Source organism: Halichondria panicea, chromosome 1 (genome assembly GCF_963675165.1).
Source record: "Halichondria panicea chromosome 1, odHalPani1.1, whole genome shotgun sequence".
Taxonomy (NCBI): Eukaryota; Metazoa; Porifera; class Demospongiae; order Suberitida; family Halichondriidae; genus Halichondria; species Halichondria panicea.
Window position 1 is genome coordinate 1151141 of NC_087377.1, and position 20761 is coordinate 1171901.

At 40.5% G+C, this 20761-nt stretch overlaps 1 protein-coding gene across 1 annotated transcript; it reads right to left on the reverse strand.

Annotated features, from left to right (window-relative positions):
- Positions 1-74: 74 nt before the first annotated feature.
- On the reverse strand, positions 75-16955 carry LOC135349537 (mucin-like protein). Its single transcript, XM_064548104.1, has 32 exons — positions 16817-16955; positions 16578-16661; positions 15971-16079; positions 15188-15242; positions 14725-15132; positions 13001-13816; positions 12429-12552; positions 11930-12141; positions 10197-10493; positions 9591-9902; positions 9210-9530; positions 8884-9026; positions 7717-8052; positions 6940-7463; positions 6653-6849; positions 6257-6465; positions 5803-6034; positions 5172-5285; positions 4781-5026; positions 4106-4377; positions 3877-3976; positions 3505-3660; positions 3182-3301; positions 2858-2980; positions 2631-2753; positions 2347-2466; positions 1955-2098; positions 1624-1718; positions 1408-1514; positions 1076-1211; positions 743-909; positions 75-405 (listed from the first exon to the last, which is right to left on the reverse strand). Exons 5-32 carry the CDS (start codon positions 14807-14809, stop codon positions 231-233), a joined length of 6006 nt encoding a protein of 2001 aa, XP_064404174.1. The 5' UTR covers positions 14810-15132; positions 15188-15242; positions 15971-16079; positions 16578-16661; positions 16817-16955; the 3' UTR covers positions 75-230.
- Positions 16956-20761: the final 3806 nt, after the last annotated feature.

A 20761-nucleotide genomic window follows, 5' to 3' on the forward strand; every position in this document is an offset into this window, starting at 1 on the left:
GCAGTAGCAGGAGCTGCTCTTGGTAGTCACCATGAATATTTGAAGTTCTTGTCAGTCGCTGCAACACACACACACACATACTCTGTATTAGAGTAGCCCCATAATTATATAATATGCACGTTAACATGGGATGGGAGGTTTAAAAAAAGCTGTTCACTACTCAGTCATAGCTCTATAACAAAACTACCTCTATAACAAACTATACGTATAGTCCAACAATAATTAATTATCTAGCTGAGGTCCACTTTCTTCTCCTCAACTGACTGCTCTAGCACGGCTTGTTCTTCATGTCCCTCTGCATCGTGGACTACAGGTTGAAGGTCATAACCAGTATCAGAATTGATGAACTCTAGACCACCGCCCCTGGCCTTACTGGGTAGTCTTGATCGACGCTTGACACAACAGCTGTACAAGGAACACGATTATATAAGAACCTTATAGAGATAAATTATAAACTGTTTCCTTGATTGTTGGATTGTCAAATTACAATTATATTGTGTGGCTCTTCGAATCAAATGATGTGTTTGAAGTATATATAGAAATAGGTGGCTATTAATAGATATGAACCTGATCTATAGGTAACGCATAGGTACACTCTATTATATGGTACAGTTAACAGAGATAAGCAATTTGTAGCTCTAGCAAAGAAAGGTAAGTTTATATCACAGTTATGAGATTTGTCTTGAGGTACGTATAATATGTACTTTAACACAAGAACATAATTCATAAAACAGTCTCTCACCATGTGACGGTGATAAGGAGAACCACTATCAGGATCAGTCCCAGACCGCCCCCCACTCCGATACCAATGATCTGTTCAGTCGTCAGAATAGGGGTTGGTTCAGTGCCAGTGATTGGTCGTACATCAGTCACTTCAAAACCAAGTGATGTGTACTCATCACGATGAGCCTGGAGGGAGGGCGGGTTATAACAACACATGTCAATTGTAGCAAGAAAAACAACTCATGTCCATTTTCTATAAAAATGCCAGGATCAATAATTATAATTATGTGGGTGCTTTTTTTGTTTTATGACAAATCCACACACATAAATATTCATTTTAAGAAGGGCTTACCAGTACAGCCGTTGCCAAGGCACTGCCGCTGAGGAAGCCACCATCCAAACGAGCGTACATGTTAAAGCTGATACTAGACTCTCCAGAACTAGCAATCTCAGCAATGTAGAGGTTGTCAGCCGTGAGTGTGTTCCTCCTGAGTGGGCGTGTGTGTGGGGTGTGGATAGGTGTGAGGGTGTAAGGGGAGGGAAGGGTCATCAGTAAGACAAAATAATTGTATTTTAAGGGAAAATGCAAATTTGTGGCTTAAAGGTCTATTTCTCTCGTGGTTTCATGTAAGATTTATGTACTCTGTGTATAAATTAGTATATTCATTGCATGAATCTGTTCACCATGTTCTTGCCTCAGGGTACGACACTGGACAGTCATTGTCCTCACAGTAGACATTGATAGCATCAGCTGTGGCTGCACTGAATTGCATCTGTACCTCAAGAGTGAACTGCAGAGAAAAGCGAAGTAAATTTATCCATAGGCCTACTAGTTAATAGCATATAGATATCGAATATCCTATGCTAGATTTGACAAACGTGTATAGCGTAATTTGTTACCGTGAAAAGAGTGAATCCATTAATCTCCACGACAACAGTATTAGGAAGAGCCTCCTCTGGCACAGTTACGGGTGGTGCAATGGTGATCAAACCCTCTGTGTGTGTGGTGTGGTGTGGTGTGGTGTGTGTGTGTGTGCGTGTGCGTGCGTGCGTGTGTGCGTGTGTGTGTGTGCGTGTGTGTGTGTGTGTGTGTGTGTGTGTGTGTGTGTGTGTGTGTGTGTGTGTGTGTGTGGGTATGTTTAACGTGTACACACAACACAACAATAATGACAGTATTAATAATCTCACTGAATAATAGTAAATTGCTCACATGAGCTCCTAATGCACTCACCAGCTTGACACACTCCCTCCACTAGTAGTGTACCAGCCGGACACTCACAGCTGTAGCTACCCACACTATTCACACAGAACATGGAGGGTTCACAAAGGTCAGCGGCAAATATGTCCAGAGCTGCCACCAAACACTCGTTGATATCTGTGAATGGATGGAAGGATGATTGAAGAGGCCAATAGAGTATATATAGTGGAGAGAAGAGGGATAGTGCATGATGGGGGATATAGCGTTCCGGTTTTAGCATCAAGTTCAGTTCTACTTTTACAAAGAGCACATGCAGCTATAAAGCACTGGTGAAACGTATTCACACTGTAGATCTAAACTATCCCAAATGTCAGGTGTAGTTGATCTAGCTACTATAATGTATTGTAATCACAGCCCCCCCTCACCAGTACAACTCCCCCCAGGCAATAGCTGGTATCCCTCTTGACAGGAACACCTGTATCCTCTCAGTCCCTCCAAGTCAGTGCAGATATGCTCACACGGAGACTCCTCACACTCATTGATATCTATGAGGGTGGGGCAGGTCGTATGTATGTACGTATTAGTCACACAGTGGACCAGCTACAAAACAGATATAATTATTATATACAATATGGACCATTCTTAATCAATGCTCCACTAAACACATGAATCTCTCAGAATCTTCTCTACGATGCTCTAGATAACGTACTTGAGCAGTCCATCCCATTGGACGCCAGCTCGTAACCAGGGAAACAGCCGCATGTTTCCACTTCCAATAATCTCACACACGACTGAGCACAGTTATCGTCAACACACATCGCTACCGGGTCAACTGCAGAAATTAATGCAAAGGAGTATCAATGATTTTGCAGATACATAATAATTCAGCAGTAGAAGATCAATACATTTTAATGAGGAGTAGCACAGTGGTCATACCATTGCAGGTTCTGTTGTTGGTGCTGATGGTGTAGCCTTCGTCACAGCTGCAAACGAACCCTCCCATCGTGTTGGTACAGTCGTGATGACAACCACCATTGAGCAAAGAACACTCGTCAATGTCTAAAGGAAATGGGAACACTAATCAATTTGATGTCTTTCGTAGCAATAACAGTGAATTAGGCCAAAATCAAATCACTATATCGATTTGATAGGCCTTTCAAAGAGCTACAAAATTCATCCTTCAGATTTGTAATTGGACAATCCTAACTCAAGTTATCAACCATCAAGAGTATTAGCTACTGAAATGGATCATCCACTTACCTCTACATTGTGTATTATCGAAGAGCTCATAACCAGGGTAACAGGCACACTCAAAGCTTCCTGGTTGGTTGACGCACAGTTGAGCACAACCATGCGTAGTATTATTGCACTCGTTGATATCTGAGGAGATCGAATTACCATAGTATCAACAAGTTTAAACGGGAATACATTTATATAATTTTAACAAATTAATTATAAATCTCCTAAGCAAAACATATACATAGCTACAAAAAAGTATATACAAAATACACGTAGCTACCGTGCCAGGTAATAATTATGCTTATACATAATAATCAGTATTGCCTGGAGGGGTGATAGCTTACCGGCGCACTTTGACCCATCTCCACGATATCCCTCAGGGCATGGACCACACACTGCCCCCACTCCTGGAGCAGGGACGTCCACACAATCCACACCCATGAAACAGTCAAAGTTGGCACAACCATCGACGTCAACCTCACAGAAGTCACCCTCCCAACCTGAAACAGTGTATATCATAATTATAATGATGTACAACACGACTTGGTTTTATTATTGCATATATCAACTCCTAATGCTAATTAATATGTATGTATAACTAGGTTGGTTTCTACTATATATATATTTTTTTTTTATAGCTACCTACAATAATCAACTACTATATATAAATCTTATACACTACTGCTTGTTGTGACACAGCAAAACATATTTCATACCTTGAGGGCATACACAGTTGGAGACGACAGTACTGGTGCTCTGGTCCACCACTCCCTCCAGTGTGCAATTGCCATTATTCTCACAAGCACAAATCACAATCTATATGAGAAATGCAAAAACAGCCAAATTGTCACAGATCTAAAAAAGATGCGTCTCTCGATCTACAATACACGCACTTCCACAGTGAACTAAAACCAGTATAGCCATGCAGTAGTGAATTATACAAACCTGCACTTCCAGAGTTGACCCAGCATCCAGATCATCAGTGGCCAAAAACACGAGAGAAATATCAGCAATTTCATCAAGTTCCAACCTAAAGGTGTACTCTATGGTATAGTTGCCCTTAGGGGTAGGCAGTAGAGTGGCCCCAGCTGGCAGTCCATCCACCAATATCACGTTGATACTGCCCTTGTCATCAGTCACATTGAACACCAGTACAGCCTCTTCCCCCAGTGTAACATAGAGGCTGTCAGGACCATAGATGAGAGGAGGGAAGTTAGCTGTATAGGTAAAGTTGACAGTTGTAAAAGTTGTTTGAGTCCAAAAATCACTAATTTTAAGAGAGAGGCCTTTTAAAAAGCCATCCTTTAGATTTGTAAACAGACAATTATATCGAAGATCGAGGAGGGTCCCAAATTAGTCTTCTAAGAAATCACAAAGGCCCAAGCATAATTATAACGTCATTATGGGTCCAAAATCACTAATTTATACACATCATTTGATAGGTCTATGAAGGGCTACAAAAATATATCAGTGTACATAATTATTGTATATTAGTACCTATAATTTAGTGTAAGCTCAAGCTATAATTATGCGATATACAACTTGCGAAAAGAATACCTTTATATATATATAATAATTATATATACCATTGTTATATTTATAAGAATACTAATAACGCACATGTTAGTTCTTCATCTTTATCGATTGTAGAAATCATGTTCATAGTTTCGAGGCCGATGTCAGTGTCCCCTGTTTCCATAGAGTCAAAAATGCACTCTACATTATCCCCGCACACCAGCAGAATATCAGCTGATGCAGCAGCTACCACTTCATCCAGGTAGGGTGGATCGTGGTCAAGCACAGCATAGTCTGCAGCAGTCCTGCCCTCAGGGTAAGTGAAGAGAGACTCTGAAGCATTCAGTTGCCCTGTAAACACAGACAATACACAGTCAGTTATAATTATAACGATATTATACTTTAGATCTACACGCAAGTTAAGGCATTCACATGCAGTATTCATGTCAGTATGACAGCTCTAGTAGTACTATACTCATGAGAGTCAATAGCTCACATGACAGTCCCACTTGGTGTAGTAGCCTGAAGGTGAACATGGAGAGAGGTACCATTGTTCCATTTCTGTATACGACATCATCAGTTTGATCACCGTTGTAGTTCCCAACCATTCCTGCAAAAAACACAATGAGCTACCAGACTATTGCAACAGGTTATAAATACCATACTGAAATCCACTATATAATTATACTCGACCACTAATTTTATTTGCCGAATGGGTATATAGCTACCTGTATTTAAAACATACCACTGTTAGGAGGAATAATTATATCAAATACCGTATATATAGCGAGTATAATTATTTCGAGGGTTTAAACTCTCGCGGAATGACCTTTAGAAAGGTTTTCGTGGATTTAATTTCACGGAATAGCAGCCTTTTGCAGTATGCATGCATGCGATATGGGAATAGCGGTACACGCCAAGCAATCCAGCTACATATATAGCTATACTAGCTAGCTAGAGAGTCCTAGAATGCCTAGCCTTCATCTAACTAGCTCAGCGAAAACTGCGAAACATATTTTTATGCACCCTCGAAATATACTCGCTATACGGTATAGGCAACAGTACAACCTTTCTCTCTCTGAGATACAAATTAATTCAACAAGTATAGCTATGAAAGTTGTGCATACCTCTAGTTAGTCCTCTGTATTTATCAGGGATGATGACTGTGAAGGTCAGCATGCTTGTTAGATTCACCATTAATCCCATTCCATTCGGGAACGTGGCCAGAATGGAATTGGAACTGCTTCGAGACACAGTGTAGAAGTCAGTGGATATAGAAGCGTTGAGGCTGACCAGCTGGTCCGTCACATCTTCTCCTCTGATTAGAATCTCTAGCTGTCTAGATGCACTCAAGCGAATCTGTTGGAGGGATATAAAAATTGATGCATTTCCTATTCTGAGGTAAGCATTAGTAGCCTCATAGTAACAACTCTAGCTGTATTAACACTGTAGCTATACGTTTGGCTACAAGCAATCTCACTTGGCTTGTGAGCTCGTCCATTAATTAAAAACTGCATGTATAATTATGGGCGGCCACACATCTCAAACTACTAATATATTAAATTCCTCTCTCTCACTGACTTCAACGGGAGTGTCCCTGCTCATAGCGAAAGCGAAACCACCTAGTTCAGTAGCTTTAGTAGTAGACTCTGGGAGTGGTTGCATACGAGCTTGGATCCAGAAAGTGGTGTCATCAGTCACCAACTCCAGTAGAATATACTCTCCCCAACCATTGAATGTGAACTTAGCTCCATCAAGGTTGGTGAGATGAGGATCACCCGTACAGAAGGCTGTGTGTGTGTGTGTGTGTGCATGTGCATGTGCATGCGCAGAAAAATGTACATTGTTGTATAACTGCAAAATAGCTATAATTATAGTAAAAACTGACATTTGTCTAGGAGGTTTTTACCCACTGCATTAAGTAGCATAATTATATACACTCCTCTACCACAAAAAACATTCCTGCACAACACTCACTTCTTCTTGGTGGTTGATAAGTGGTACAAGTAACTGGAGGTCTTCTAGTCCTGTACAGTGTGTCTGCTTCTCCTCCTATGCTGCATAAATCTCGCAGCTTGTAATCAGTTTCAAGGAACTGGTTTGGGAAGAACCTAGGACTGTAGGACACCACTCCACTGATACCACGAGCATTGTTAAGAGATCCACTCCTTTGTCTGTGATGAGTAGCACCATAAACAAAACAATTAAATGTGGAGTTAACAACGTCAAGTTTTACGAAATTAATTTTGATGATTAATTCTTACCTATAGCAGCAGAGAATGGTGTCAGTCTGACTGAAGCTTGGAGTAAAACAAAACTGGTTATTATACACTGGGTCCAAAGTCAACTCATACATATCAATGGATCTAAAAGCAAAGTCTCTGAAAGCCTGTGCCAAGTTGCAAGGGCATCCATCTCTTAGTGTGGTTCCATCGATGATGTCACTATACACGGTATCGTTGTTGATAGTGCTGGTACATTCTGCACGTGCCAATTGCGTGGTGTTTATAGATCGACCGATATAGTACACCTCGTTATGGTAACGTCCTCCTCTAGCGAGACTGGAACATGCAATCCTCTCACTCATGGGTAAGTTGGAAAGACGGTGATCGTGGAAGGAAGACAATTTGTTGCTATCACTACCGAAATACGAGCCTGGATTGATGTTGTAGCCGATGGTAGAGTAGTCACCATTCTGCGACTCCCCCCATTGTAGATCATCACAGTTATAGGAGTAGACAGCGAAGCTTATCACACCATCAGTTATGATAATGGCTTCAAAAGAGTTCTGAAAATTCAAATTCAAGAAAATGCATAAGTGAGCAATCGCTGTAACTGTTAGTATAGTCTCTCAATAAGTACACTTTCAATATAAGTGGCTTCCTTCCAAACATTCCCTTTGCTTGCACTACAATTCTGTTTTAAATTCGATGCTATATTATTATTGTTACGGGACCCTAAATCAGTATACAGGCTTCGTTACCATGCACACACCCACTCACCCACACACACCCACACACACACCCACACACAGCACTCACTCGTCCTCTCTCTGTTGCAGTATGGGGGTACGGAGGAACATAGTTCCAGGAGGCTACTAGCATCCAGGTGGGCTCAAACTTGCCAACGATGTCAGAATCAATCTGGCTTGAAATGAAAGAGCTCACGGGACTCATAAAACCTTCAGGATCCCCGGCAGCACCACCATACACTCTGTACGTTACGCTAGAGGCGGAGTCTCGGCCATCGTGGTCGTTCCAGAATGGAGCGAGCAAATTTGATTGGCTGATCCTGACATCGGATGTAGGGAATCGTTCTTGTGCTGTACCGAGAAAGAGAGGTGGAGTTCCAACAGTCAGCATGCCATTCGTGCAGACCTGCAGGAAAGAAGAAAACCCTTTATTATAGACCCCAAATTAGCAGGTAACTATAATTATAATTATAGTTCCCAGCAGATTGCTTGAAGATATAGTCTAGCTAGCTAGTTATAATTATAGCCAATGAAGAGTGCATGGGATCTGGAGTATTTACCAATTCTGTATACTCATCTATACAGAGTTTGGTAAATGCTCCAGAACTTAATTGAAGCAGAGGGGTGCTTAAATTTCCTAAAAATGATCAACTGTTTTTTGAAACCCTGTCAGTGTAGCAAAATAAATGCTGATTTTGCATGCTCAATAGGGATGTGGTCATGGCTAATAGCACAAGCCGATGTCCTTCCATTGAGAAGTGCTCAGTTATAGCTAGAACGGTACTGATGCTAGATCAGCTTCATGGTTGTCTGGGAGGCCAAGGAATGCTCATGCAAAGACCAGGAGTAGATGGAGCGTATTACTATAATCATGTTGGAAAGAATATCATCTGCTATACTTCCAGTCACAACATCCCCCAAGCTTCTCATTAGAAATGCCACTGGACTCTCTAAGGCCACTCCAAGTGACACTCTGGTTTCTGGTCCTGAAGTTTTTCTAATTGCATGCGGGCGGGCGGCTTTTCTCATTATGTCATTATCAATTTCACCTTATGAATCTCATTATTTTGCAAATGAATATCATTATCACACTATTTTGTACCACATGGACCATTCTGCGCATGCATAGTAGAAATAATGGGATAGAAATCCAATAATGAGATAGAAATCCAAGAATAAAATCTGATGCGGGCGGTGGACCAGAAACCAGAGTATCACTTGGAGTGGCCTAACTCACATGAGCGTATTGTTGTGTTTCTGCTCCAAATGGAATACCAGTGCTCGAATAAATCCTCTGTGAACAACCATCGTCCCTATTCAACAATGGCACACCATCTTCTGGGAAGAAGGGAGGAATGAAGTCCACACCCGCCACCAAAGCTGAGGAGAGAAATATGTACGTATAAGGGTGAAAGACAATTTTATTTCTATATACATGTATACTAACATAACTTATATAAAATAATTATGTTTGGGTCAAATGTTGCACACCTTGCGACGGCTATAATTTATTATTAATTTGATATAACAGAGTAAGGCACGTAGACATGCACACTCACATACCTTCAGTGACAACGTTGATCTTTATTATAGCATCGCCATAGATACACGAAACGCTTCCACTAAAACTGCTGAGAATATTCAGAGTGATCCTATTCTCGAGTGTAGTGACTATAAACTCTTCGCCACTAACATCTGAACTGAACTCTATCTCTTCTTTGGACTCCAGAAGATTGAGTCTCCACAACAACGTTGCAGGGATGGTCTCAAGATCCGTTCTTGTAGGATTGATATACCGCAGACATTCAAACGAGCTGGTTGTATCAATCGTGTCACCATTCATAACAAGATTGTTAGGCTCGATAGAATACAGAGTCAGCGTCTCTGCAACAAATACATAATCACAGTAGTCATAAAGCGATAATTATACGGTTAATTAATTACCTGATGGTACTTTCCTAAAGGTTGAGCTGGAGGTTGACACAGTGGAATTGTAATCATCTGGGTCTCTGGCTTCACAGATAAACTCAAATTCGTCTAGCATCTCAATGACGTCTTTGTCCAGTTCAAAGTCTAATCTCACAGAGCTGCCGGTGTCATCTAGGTAGGTAGGTGTAATGCCCAGTGCAGTGTCGTTTCCCAGGAAGACTACGGGAACGTTTATATTGTCAGAGGTACAAGTGAGAGAGGCGGTTGTATCGGGAGGGTCAGAGTTCAACACAGTTAGGACCGGTGGATAGAGAGTGAGCTCAGGTTCTGTGCACGGGAAATTACCAGCAATGTTCATTGCATGCAATGACAGTCTTGATACAAATTCAATTCAATTGAAATAGCTACGTCTGAAATATTACTGATTATTAATTTTAACGTTCAAAAAAGTTAAACAAATGATACATGCATGTGGCAGTGCTACAGACATGCATGACTGTATTATAATAATCACAGTATTCCCAAAATGATAAGGTGGCCTGCTGGCTAGAAAAGAGCTTGGTAAAAATAGCATATAATAATTATTATCTTATGGGCTACAGACATGCATACAGTACATACCGTTGACGTTGATGACAAAGTTAGGGCGCAGATTAGTGTACTGGTATATGATAAAGTACTCTCCCTCATAATTAAACAAGGTCCTGTTGATGTGCAGCTCAGCGTGGTATGGTATTGGGGTGTTGATTTCAAAACGGTACTCAAAGGGGGGTAGGTAATATCCATTGGCATACACTTCAAATAGTCGTTTTTCAGTAGCTGAACCATAAAACTCGCCATGAGCAAAACTGAGTACAAGATTGTCATATACATCAGCAGTAGCAGAGGCTCCTTGGTAGAAAAATGTGTGAAAAGAATCTGATAGGAAGAAAGCAAAATGCAATAAAATAATTCTCAGCAGTCCACGCAAGCACTAATTTATATAGAGGTGCACACAAAACCTTAGCCTCGATCCCAGGCCGAGTTTTTGCTTTTATAACGGTTAGGCGAACAACTAGGCCTGGTACTAGTTGTCTGCGCATGCGTCAGTCGTTCGTCAGATTCTGACGAATGGCTCACTTTCGTGACATTTATATTCGTGTACTATCGTGTACTATCGTGTACTAGAAGTCAGTTCCCGTTTTATCATTATTAGAATCGATTGGAATGGCTCTTAGCTGAAGCTTCTCTCTTCTCTGAAGCTTAGAAAACATTATTCTGAAGACTGAACAACAAGGGAAGAGGTATAAAGCTTTGTCAAGCTTGTTAAGGTCAGATATTTTTGTGTGGACCCTATGCTATCAAGCCTTGTTCATGTTTAGCAAGATCCTATAGTTCGTCATTAATTTAATAATAATTATAGTGGATCAAGTGAAGAGTGTGAGCTAGAGAACTTGGTGCTGCCATCATCAGCTCGTCGACAATGACACTATAACCTGTTTAATACGAGAAACTAGATCTACACGTATTTAGAATGTCTACTTCTCTGTACAGGAACAATGGCTAATATCCAGCTATCCCAACAGTGCTCCTCTTGGCTATACTAACAGACGAGACTGGACAGTTTGAGGTAAGGGTTTAACCGTCTTTGGTTTCTTTTAATATTGTCCTATACTCACAGGACTGAAGTATGACCTGCTCGTTCGAGCGTTGCTGGGTAGCTCAGAGGCATCAAGAGAATCTACGTTTTCTCAAGCAAAATTTAACTGAGTTTACGAGTTGGGGCCTAGAATCAGAGAAGTCCAGCAGCCTGCTAAATCTTTTTGAAAGGTAATTTGAAGGCATTCAATCATCCTAAAGTTGCCCTGGGTCACTGTAATCGTGTTGCAGCACAACTGGCAACTCCCCAGGCCCTTGTGAAGCAGCTCTCATGTGCATCTTTTGTGTACTCACTCTGTGCATTTTCTGTGTACAAATTTCAAAATATTTTTGCCGACCACAAATACAATGAAAATTTAACGCATGCGCAGACAACTAGTACCAGGCCTAGTTGTTTGCCTAACCGTTATAAAAGCGAAAACTCGGCCTGGGATCGAGGCTAGCAAAACCTGTGCTATAATTACTGAACTAACACATGACACTGTCTATATAATATACAATTATAGATAAAGTATAAATTTTCGGATTTCGTGGATTGCACGTGCGTGTTTTCGCAGCACCTATACCAATACTTGTTTTCCTAGACCCACCCCTGCATGTACATGCATACAATCAGTACGTATATCTATTATTGCCGAGCACCTTAGCACGAGGAAACTAATAATTATATCGAAGCACGGAAAACCTTTATACAAACGTGGCACGTATCTACTTACAGGGATGCAGGATGTGAGAGGTGATGTAGCCTCCCTCTGTGCTGCATGTGTAGTAGCCTGTCAAACCAGCCTCGAGTATCCCCTGGGGTGTAGTCATGATACTGGAGCTGGGCGTATTCTGGATGTAGTTAGCGGGAATAGACACTGCACCATTGTCAATATCCAGCATGGGGTTCACATATTGGCTAGTATCCTCACTTCTACATGTCACACTGCAGAGGATGGGGGAGGGGTCATGTTAGTACACTGCACATAACATCAAGCAAACACCTTATTTTAACACCATGCTTATTCTGGGTTTTCGAATGCGAGATTAATTAATGACACTATACAAGACTGATACTGTTTTAAGCGTTGCGAAATTCGCATAAGAAAATGCATGTGAATGCTCACTCTTTGCGAGTTTTTCGAATGCGATTTTAAATTATTCGAAAACTAGCAAAAAATTGAAAGAACCTCGTATTCGAAATCCAATACACGATACTACATTTGGCTCTACCTGATGACCCTCTCTCCTAGATAACTTGATCGCATTGTGTATGGCTGCCCCAGACTGAGAGACAGGCCCATAGTTAACCCACCAATGAACTCCAGCTGAAGAGACAGCGACACTGGCTCAGATGCTGCAGAGAAAGGATATAGTTAGTATGTGCATGGGTGTGAGGTATATTGTGTGTCCCAAAGCTCGAGGGCTGGAGGGAGGATACTATGTAACACATCATTATGTATCGGTATGCATGCGCAAGTGAGGTATATATATAATTATGCATAGTAGTGTGTTTGTGTGTGGACTATTACAGCTGCATAAAGTGCAAGTAAGAGTTTCTATATAGTCATGTTTTCTTAATTCGTGATTGGTTCTCGAGTTATGCCTATGTGGAATGCCATTGTATATAATTATCCTTTTCAGAAGAGTGCGCAGCAAAACTTGTCCATGGAGTGTTGCTACGTGTACTCCAGTTAGTAGTTAGCTTTGCACTAGAACGCTATTATATATATATATAATATCATGCATGTGCATTTACAAATCTACGTAATAATACAGCATAAATAATTATAATTATTGCTCACCTTGTGTTGTTCGATAATTATATATTGGATAAACAAAGCTGCCAAGCTCGCGCTCAAAATGCGATGTAAGAAATCCTTCTTCTAAGTTCAAGTAACAATCCTGAATCCGAGACTCAGCATCAAAGTCTCTGACGCATATTCCTTTGCTTACAAGAAGAGCTCGATCACTAGTGGAAATTCTGATGGCCACAGATTGTGCTAAACCAGGCGACTCGTTCAATACTTCAACACCAGTGAGGACCACAGTGTTGTTTCCATCCTGAGACTGACGTACGCTAGACAGTGCAAGTTCGACACTGAGATCGACGCTAGAAACATCCATTAAAGCACCGAAATGTATCAAAATGATCCTGTCATCAATCCAATAATCAATTTCGTTAATACTGATGTATGAGTACGTGTTCCGGAAAAAGTCGCAACTAAACGTGTCGTTTGATTGTATTTGAATGTCCAAGGGAGCTGCAAGCGTATCTACAGTGTACATTTCCATGGGCACGCGCATAGTAGAAGTTGCATTGATAAACTCGTCGGTAATCATACGGAGATAATCTCTAGGATTCATCCTGATCTGAATGAGATCCCTGAAGTATGATTGGCAATTACCCGGGTATTCAGCCTGGAAGGTTTCATTAGTGTTTGCATTTTTGAAAACAAGTTGGTTCATAAAGCACGGTACTTCTGACATACTATTAAACATATCGTAGTAGTAATCGCCGTAGCTCAAAAATGGATTTTCAATCAAGTTGTTAAAATAAAAGTTCATAGAGACGTCAAAGTAGCCGTAGTAGAATTCCACTCGCACAAGTCTAACAGAATCTATAAAGTAGAGAGAACACAATATTTAGGCAGTGCACAGACACATGCATATACACTGAGTAGACTCGATCTCATTAGTCCGGCCATCCTTGGGGACAGTGCAGCTTGGCCGGAATAGCGCTATGACCACATTTCCTAATGACAATACCGGCCTCGAATCTAATGACTAATTTTGCGGTTCTGTCTCAAGGATAATAAATCATTACGCTCTCTATTTAATCATTTTAACTGCCAAACCACACACAAAACGTGAAAGCCGAAATAGGGAGAGTATAGTGTACACTGATGCTTTGCAGTTCATGATGGTAGCTATTAAAGCAAATTTCTATAGACGTCTCATAACATCAATAATTATGAACTGAGATTCATTGTCGAGATATTCATAAGACAATAACACACACTAAAGAATGTGTCGCTAGAACAGTTACACCCAATTTTACGAGAACACACAAGGTGTTTGGTGCCACCAAGGAATGAATTCACTCTGGCTACCCCCCAAGGCAGGAAGTCATCATGCATGCAATTGGAACCAACTATAATTATGTTGTTCAAGCAAGTCACCTAGTCTACCAGTACCAAACATTGGGAACTACTGGTTCACAGAGTACGAATCTAGCAAGATGCATGCAGCTCTACTGTACATAACAAACAAAAATGCCTCATCAGGCAATAATTATCATTATAGCTGTTGTTCAACTGTACCCCCAGCAAGGGGATAAATACATGTGTACATCAATATCCTACCGATAGGCTTATAGATATCTGTAAAAACAGCTATCTGTCTAGCTGTAAGGATTGAATATGTATGAGGGAGGGTTTTACCATAGATAATAGTTTTACCACCGGAATAATTATTTTATTTTGCCAAAAAAGCTTCTTTTGCATGCATTTCATAGCCAACCACTTACCATCGCCTGATCCATACTCCTGTCCTGATCCTGGACGAGGGGAGAGTCCAACAACCAACAGAGCCACGGCTATAAGAAGCTTCATTGCAAGCAAGCGAAACGATCGAGTTTAGCTAGGCTGCTGGTAGCAATAATGAAAGAAAGGGGAGTGGCTGGATGCGCATGCGCAATGAAGCACACACCCATAACACCTCACCTGATCACACATACATAAAATTAAAAACAGGAGCACATTACAGAATGTGCTCCTGATAAAAAACAGGAGTACATTAATGAACTCCTAAAACTATAGATCAATCACATTATTTTGTCTCTAAAATAACGCTAGATCGACAACACACATAATTATAATACATAAACATGAAGCTTGCACTGCAGTTTTTATTAGAAGGCTGAGGCTGAGGCCACCTGTGTAGAAGAGAGGAGGTGACAATGGAGCCATGCTACACAATGTTTCTCTTACCTGGTCACACTCCACATACTTGACACTGGGTAGCCCTCGCACTTTATCGCGAGCACTGTGTTTGGAAATGGGAAAAAGGAGTACAGCACTTAGTAAATATGACACAAGAAAGTGGAGGGGGGGGGGAGGGTTGGGAAGAAGATGTATACTCTTTAATCTTGCTATTATTTGTCACATCTCATTCTATGTCCTCTAACTTAAACCACTTGCGTGACAATACATGACCACAATAGAGAGAATTCATACTTGTACCGTATTACTAGAATATTTTGCGAGCATCAAACATTTGCGAATTTTGCGAGGGTTGATCAATTTGCATCTGGCAAAACCTAAATTATTACTAGTAAATACACACGATCCTTGCCAGAACGCAATCGTTAGATCGCAAAGGGTAAACTTTTCTGCTGATTTGGCTCATTCGCAAAGGTTTTTCATTAGCAAAATATTCTAGTAATACGGTATATAGTGGGAAATTTTCGAGGGGTAACAAATTCGTTATTCGACAAAATGTTACCCCGAAAAAATGGAACGCATGCAATGCAGTGCATGTAATAAAGCTTATATCACCCACTATATAATTATACGGAATACAGCCCAGGCCAGGACTTTCCCCAAATTAGATTAGCTCTGTACACTCATACAATTACAATTCTAGCTTAATTATATATAGCTATTTAAATAGGGACACCCTGTTCTTTGCTGTACATGTGAGGGGAGGAGTGACTGTGTCAAAGAAAGAGGGAATGAGTGGGAAAATAAACATTCAATATCCCAAACGCTTACTCTGGATCCATGACAGCAGAGAAGGCTTTAAAGCTGAACTCTGCGCTGACACTATTCTTCCCCCCTACTGTGCGGAATATCTCTCTGACAGCTTCCATTGCCGCGGAAACTGCAATAAGTACATTGAAAATGAATTAACATTATACATTATACCTACTCCTCAATATAATTATAATTGAACGGACACCTTTTTGTGGAGCAATGTTTTGGCCATTATACAGTGGCGGGCACCTTGGTGAAAATCATTTGGGAAATTAAAAAAATAACATGGGAAAGCTAGGGATATGGTATGACTTTTATTACACGCTTATTGCATTGACAACGTTACATACGCTTCACTTGTTTTCCAGACATTCCTTTGTTTATTGCCCCACCCACTGACACCACCATCCTTTTAAATTTTAGGACCTAGACTTCATATCACATGTACAGTTGGCCTTTATTGTCTTAGCATTGTAAAACTTCGATTTAAGGTGACCCTTTAAACACTTGGGCATTTCGCCCATATTATAGTACCATGTACATTAAAACCTACTTTTGCAAACATAATTTAATATTTAAAAGTGTCGCCTTAAATCGAGGTTTTATGGTATACTAATTTTTTAACCTTGTTCGGCTGTGAGCTCATCTTTGAAAGCAACGATGTAACTGTCGCTTATCTTAGACGGGGAGTCATCTGCCAATAGTGGAGCTGTGTGTGTGTGGGTGTTTGTGTGTGTGTGGGCGTTTGTGTGTGTGTGTACGTGTGTGGGAGGTATGAGAATACTTGTAGGCTATGGCATAGGTATACATATCTATAGCTAGCTTGACATAATTATGCACACACGTATACGTACACGTACTTACCCAAGTTAGACATGTTGTGCTGGCCGGCCAGATAATTCTTTATTAATTATGAGTCAGGTTTTCCCCTAGATCTAAAACAGGGGTGGGGCTTGTAATTGTCTGCATGGCAATGTCAGCATTCGAAAAAAAAACCGTTTGCTACTGCCTAATGAAAGACAGTAGGAGGCTGTTGCCTAATGCATACCTGTACACTGTTATATTATTATTATGTTGTCATAATAATAATATATAATTCCTGCAACTATCCAATTTCTAACCCAGTTGCTCCCTACAAGGCTCTTAGTATATACCCCATAAATCTCACTTTTCTTATAAGTATACTAATACTCAGGTTTTTCACACAATACCTTCATTACCTTCCCACATGCATCCTCCCACCCATAATTGTTTACCTCTTCTCTCATGCAGGTGAACTATAAAGATGGTGGTGGTCTCAACAAAATGCTCGGGCACAAGAAATAAAAAATTATCTACGTACATGTACATGATTGTTGCTCTCTTATAATTATATAATTATGACAAAACGAACTATAATAATTATTATTAGCAAAGCAATGAATTGTTCGGAAAAAAACCCGTTTGCTACGGCCTAATGAAAGACAGTAGGACTGCTGCCTAATGAAAGGTAGTAGGGCTGCTACCTAGCAAAAAAAAACAAAAAAAAAACTACCACTGTAGCCGGGGCTGCTGTTGACTATCACAATGAAAGACTACAGGAGGGCTGTGATCTAATGAAAGACTACAGGAGGGCTGTGATCTAATGAAAGACTACAGGAGGGCTGTGATCTAATGAAAGACTACAGGAGACCGACCTGTTGACTATCACAATGAAAGACTACAGGAAAGTGAGATACGGCAGGTTTCCCGGCCACCCACCTACAGCTCCGGAGCCCCGGTTTATAACCCACACGCTACATGGGTGAACTGCAACAAGTCAATAACATAGGAGGAAGGGAATCTTTTATGTTTTAATGTAACAAATAATGCCTTGTTGTCCCTGTGGCGCAATTGGTCCTGGTGGACCTTGTAGGCCCTGTGCCCCTGGCAAACTTTGCGCCCCTTGTAGGCCCTGTGCCCCTGGCAGACCCTGCACCCCAGGTGGACCTGCCGGACCTATTGCACCTGCAGCTGGAGGAATGGGAGGAATTATTGGGAATACCCTATTACGGTTCCACCGGCAGAAACCCATGTCCCGGAGCTGCCATGCCAGGAACTTGACGTTTAAGGGATTGGCGCGGAGGGAGCCTGCAGAAATAAAATGGGGCATTAAGCAACCTTGAACGTGCATATTTTCCACTAATGACGAAAATCTTTTTGTGATAAAATCCAAACACAACGAAAATGAATCTGTAATAATTGGAATTTAACAAAAAAAAAAAATTAATCATCCGATTTACTGATCCTACATAATTATAATTATTATGTCCTATACCTTTGCACAGTACTGTATAGCGAGAAAATGGGTGCACATTTTTGTTATTTGGCTCAAGTTTCTTCAGCAGAAAACTTTGTGCAATGCCATGCAGGAAACCACATCCACCATTAGCTTTGCATGTGAAATGCCAGTGTGTGGGAGTTTATCACAGTTTTAATATTTGCATTAATTGTTTTGCCCTCGAAAAACGAAAAATATTTGCACACAAAAACTTCCCGCTATACGGTATAAATTATTACATTACATTATATTTATTAGGCTTTTTTAATACAATTAACATGATGCTAGCTTACGGTGGTCGTTCTGGATATGTTTCATGTATCGCGAGGCCTCTGCAGCACAATGATTCTTATTATTCCAGACTGGGACATTCTCCCCCTTGTAAGAGAACGGCATCTGTGTATAGGAAGAAATTATAATTATGTCAGCTACGAAACAACTTAATTATGACTATAGTCTTGTTTTTTCACTTTAGAAAAAAATATGATTAGTGAAATTTGCTTTATTAGCAAGCGAGAGTAACAAATTTAATAATTATATCGTAAGATATCGTGACAGCTATTAATACCATAACAAAAATTACTTCCTATTTCCTGTCCTAATTTTGGCAGGTACATTGTAACGTGTTAGTGTAGAGATTGGCAAACACTGAAGCGCAGTTAAAAACTGAATATTGATTTGTATTTTTATTGAGCTTACATAACAAATAATGCGCTACACGTGAAAGTTTATGTTCATATCTTCCATCACTCAAGAGGAATTGAAGGAAATGATCGTCTTTATGTTCAGGATATTATACAGTGCTTGGGCCTTGTTGTCCCTGTGCCCCTGGTGGACCTATTGTACCTAGAAGAATGGGACCAATGGGAGGAATAATAGGGAATACTCGATTCCTATTCCACCGACAGAAACTTAAGTCCCGCAGTTGCCAGGCCAGGAACTTGACATTGAGTGGATTAGGGCGAAGGCTGCCTGCATGAGTTGAACACTTCACTATATAGCAATGTCATATTTACTCAATCTTCAAGAGTGTATCCATCGAAATTCGAACCTTTGAGCATAGCTTTGAAGGTAGTACAAGCATTATAATTTTGGTAATCTTCACAAGAGCTTTGTAAGTTGCAGCCTCTGAGTTACTTGCCTGCATAAATTCTTCCACCCTGTGGACGCGACTCTTTTAAACTGTCTAGAGGAGATTGCCTGTAGCTGAAGCGTATAATTATAACGATGTCATGCATGACAGAGCCATATAGTTCTCTGCCACAGGGACAAGCACTCAGCTATCTGTGCTGTTTAAAAACTGACTTGTTCAGCAGGAGTGAGTCCCCGTGAACATTTCCAGGTTGTCGAAATGAGCGGCCAAGTACAAACTCTTTTGTGACACGAGTACCGTGATAATATATTATTAATTTTATAATTGTACTGTCAGAAATGTGTTGAGCTGCATGGTTGCATATAGCACAGCAGGCAGTAATATAAACGGACCAATCACATGCTCACATCATTGTATGTATATGCATGCTCACTTCATTCAATATTTCTTCAAGCTCTCAGATCATGTGGATGAAGTAAAAAGACTACTTACCTTGTTGAGATGGGTAGTGAATTCATTATTATCCTATAATTATTTTTCTATTATAATTTTGTTCTTTTCTATGACATTGTGGCATGCTCTTATATGACGTACATGCAAGTGTTGTATACCTCAACGTCCCCCTCTTCGTCTAATAACGCTATATGTGACACACTTTTTTCTTCTTCAAGTCTATAAGCTTTTCGTTGTGAACTTAAGATTACCTGGGATCCCTGTTGCAAGTAGCATTGAGGAGGACATAACAGTGCCTCGATAGTTCCAGTTCTTGTCATGAATTGTAGGACACTCACCACGGCACAATCTTGCGAGTTAGTGCTCCTTTCCTGGTTTGAATATTTGTACCACATGTCTTGTGGAAAAATTAAGGTGCTCGTTCACATGCGCTTCTTGCTCTATTACAGCAGCTTCTAATTATCTTGGAACAGTCTCATCGTTTGCACCTGTTATTAATAGAACATATTTTCATATAAAGAATAACATGAACACGTTATGATGAGCAATAAGTTTGGTAATAAGACGACTGTTATATCTGCTCTCTCAATTGTTCATTGGTCAGTCTTCTTCCTTGAAGTGTGACCCTGTATACAAAACACATAAAGCAAGTTCATAGTAAGTTTCACGCTTATCCATGACAGATATTATAATATCCAAGTTCGAAAAGATTGATCCTTGAGATCAGCCCGGTCTTTCCAGGAGAACTCCGTCTGTATGGAATAAAATACAAGCTGCATCATAGCGACATTATTTTGTCCGCATGCACATGACATAAATAATAGACTTAGACTGCATGCTAAGTTTAATTTCGCTACTTACGATTACGGGAGCTCCGATTGCAATATTAGCTAGCAGGCTAGAGCTCACCCTCGAGGAAGTGCGGCCTGGGATTGAGGCTAGCTAGAGCTATGCTGATAGCAAT

Bases quoted from the DNA above. Each gene is read 5' to 3' on its own strand.
- LOC135349537 (XM_064548104.1), bottom strand. From the start codon at position 14,809: ATGAAGCTTCTTATAGCCGTGGCTCTGTTGGTTGTTGGACTCTCCCCT. The intron at 6,466-6,652 runs GTGAGTGTTGTG...ACACACACACAG, and splicing joins TTATCAACCACCAAGAAGAA to CCTTCTGTACGGGTGATCCT. The intron at 2,467-2,630 runs GTACGTTATCTA...CCACCCTCATAG, and splicing joins CAATGGGATGGACTGCTCAA to ATATCAATGAGTGTGAGGAG.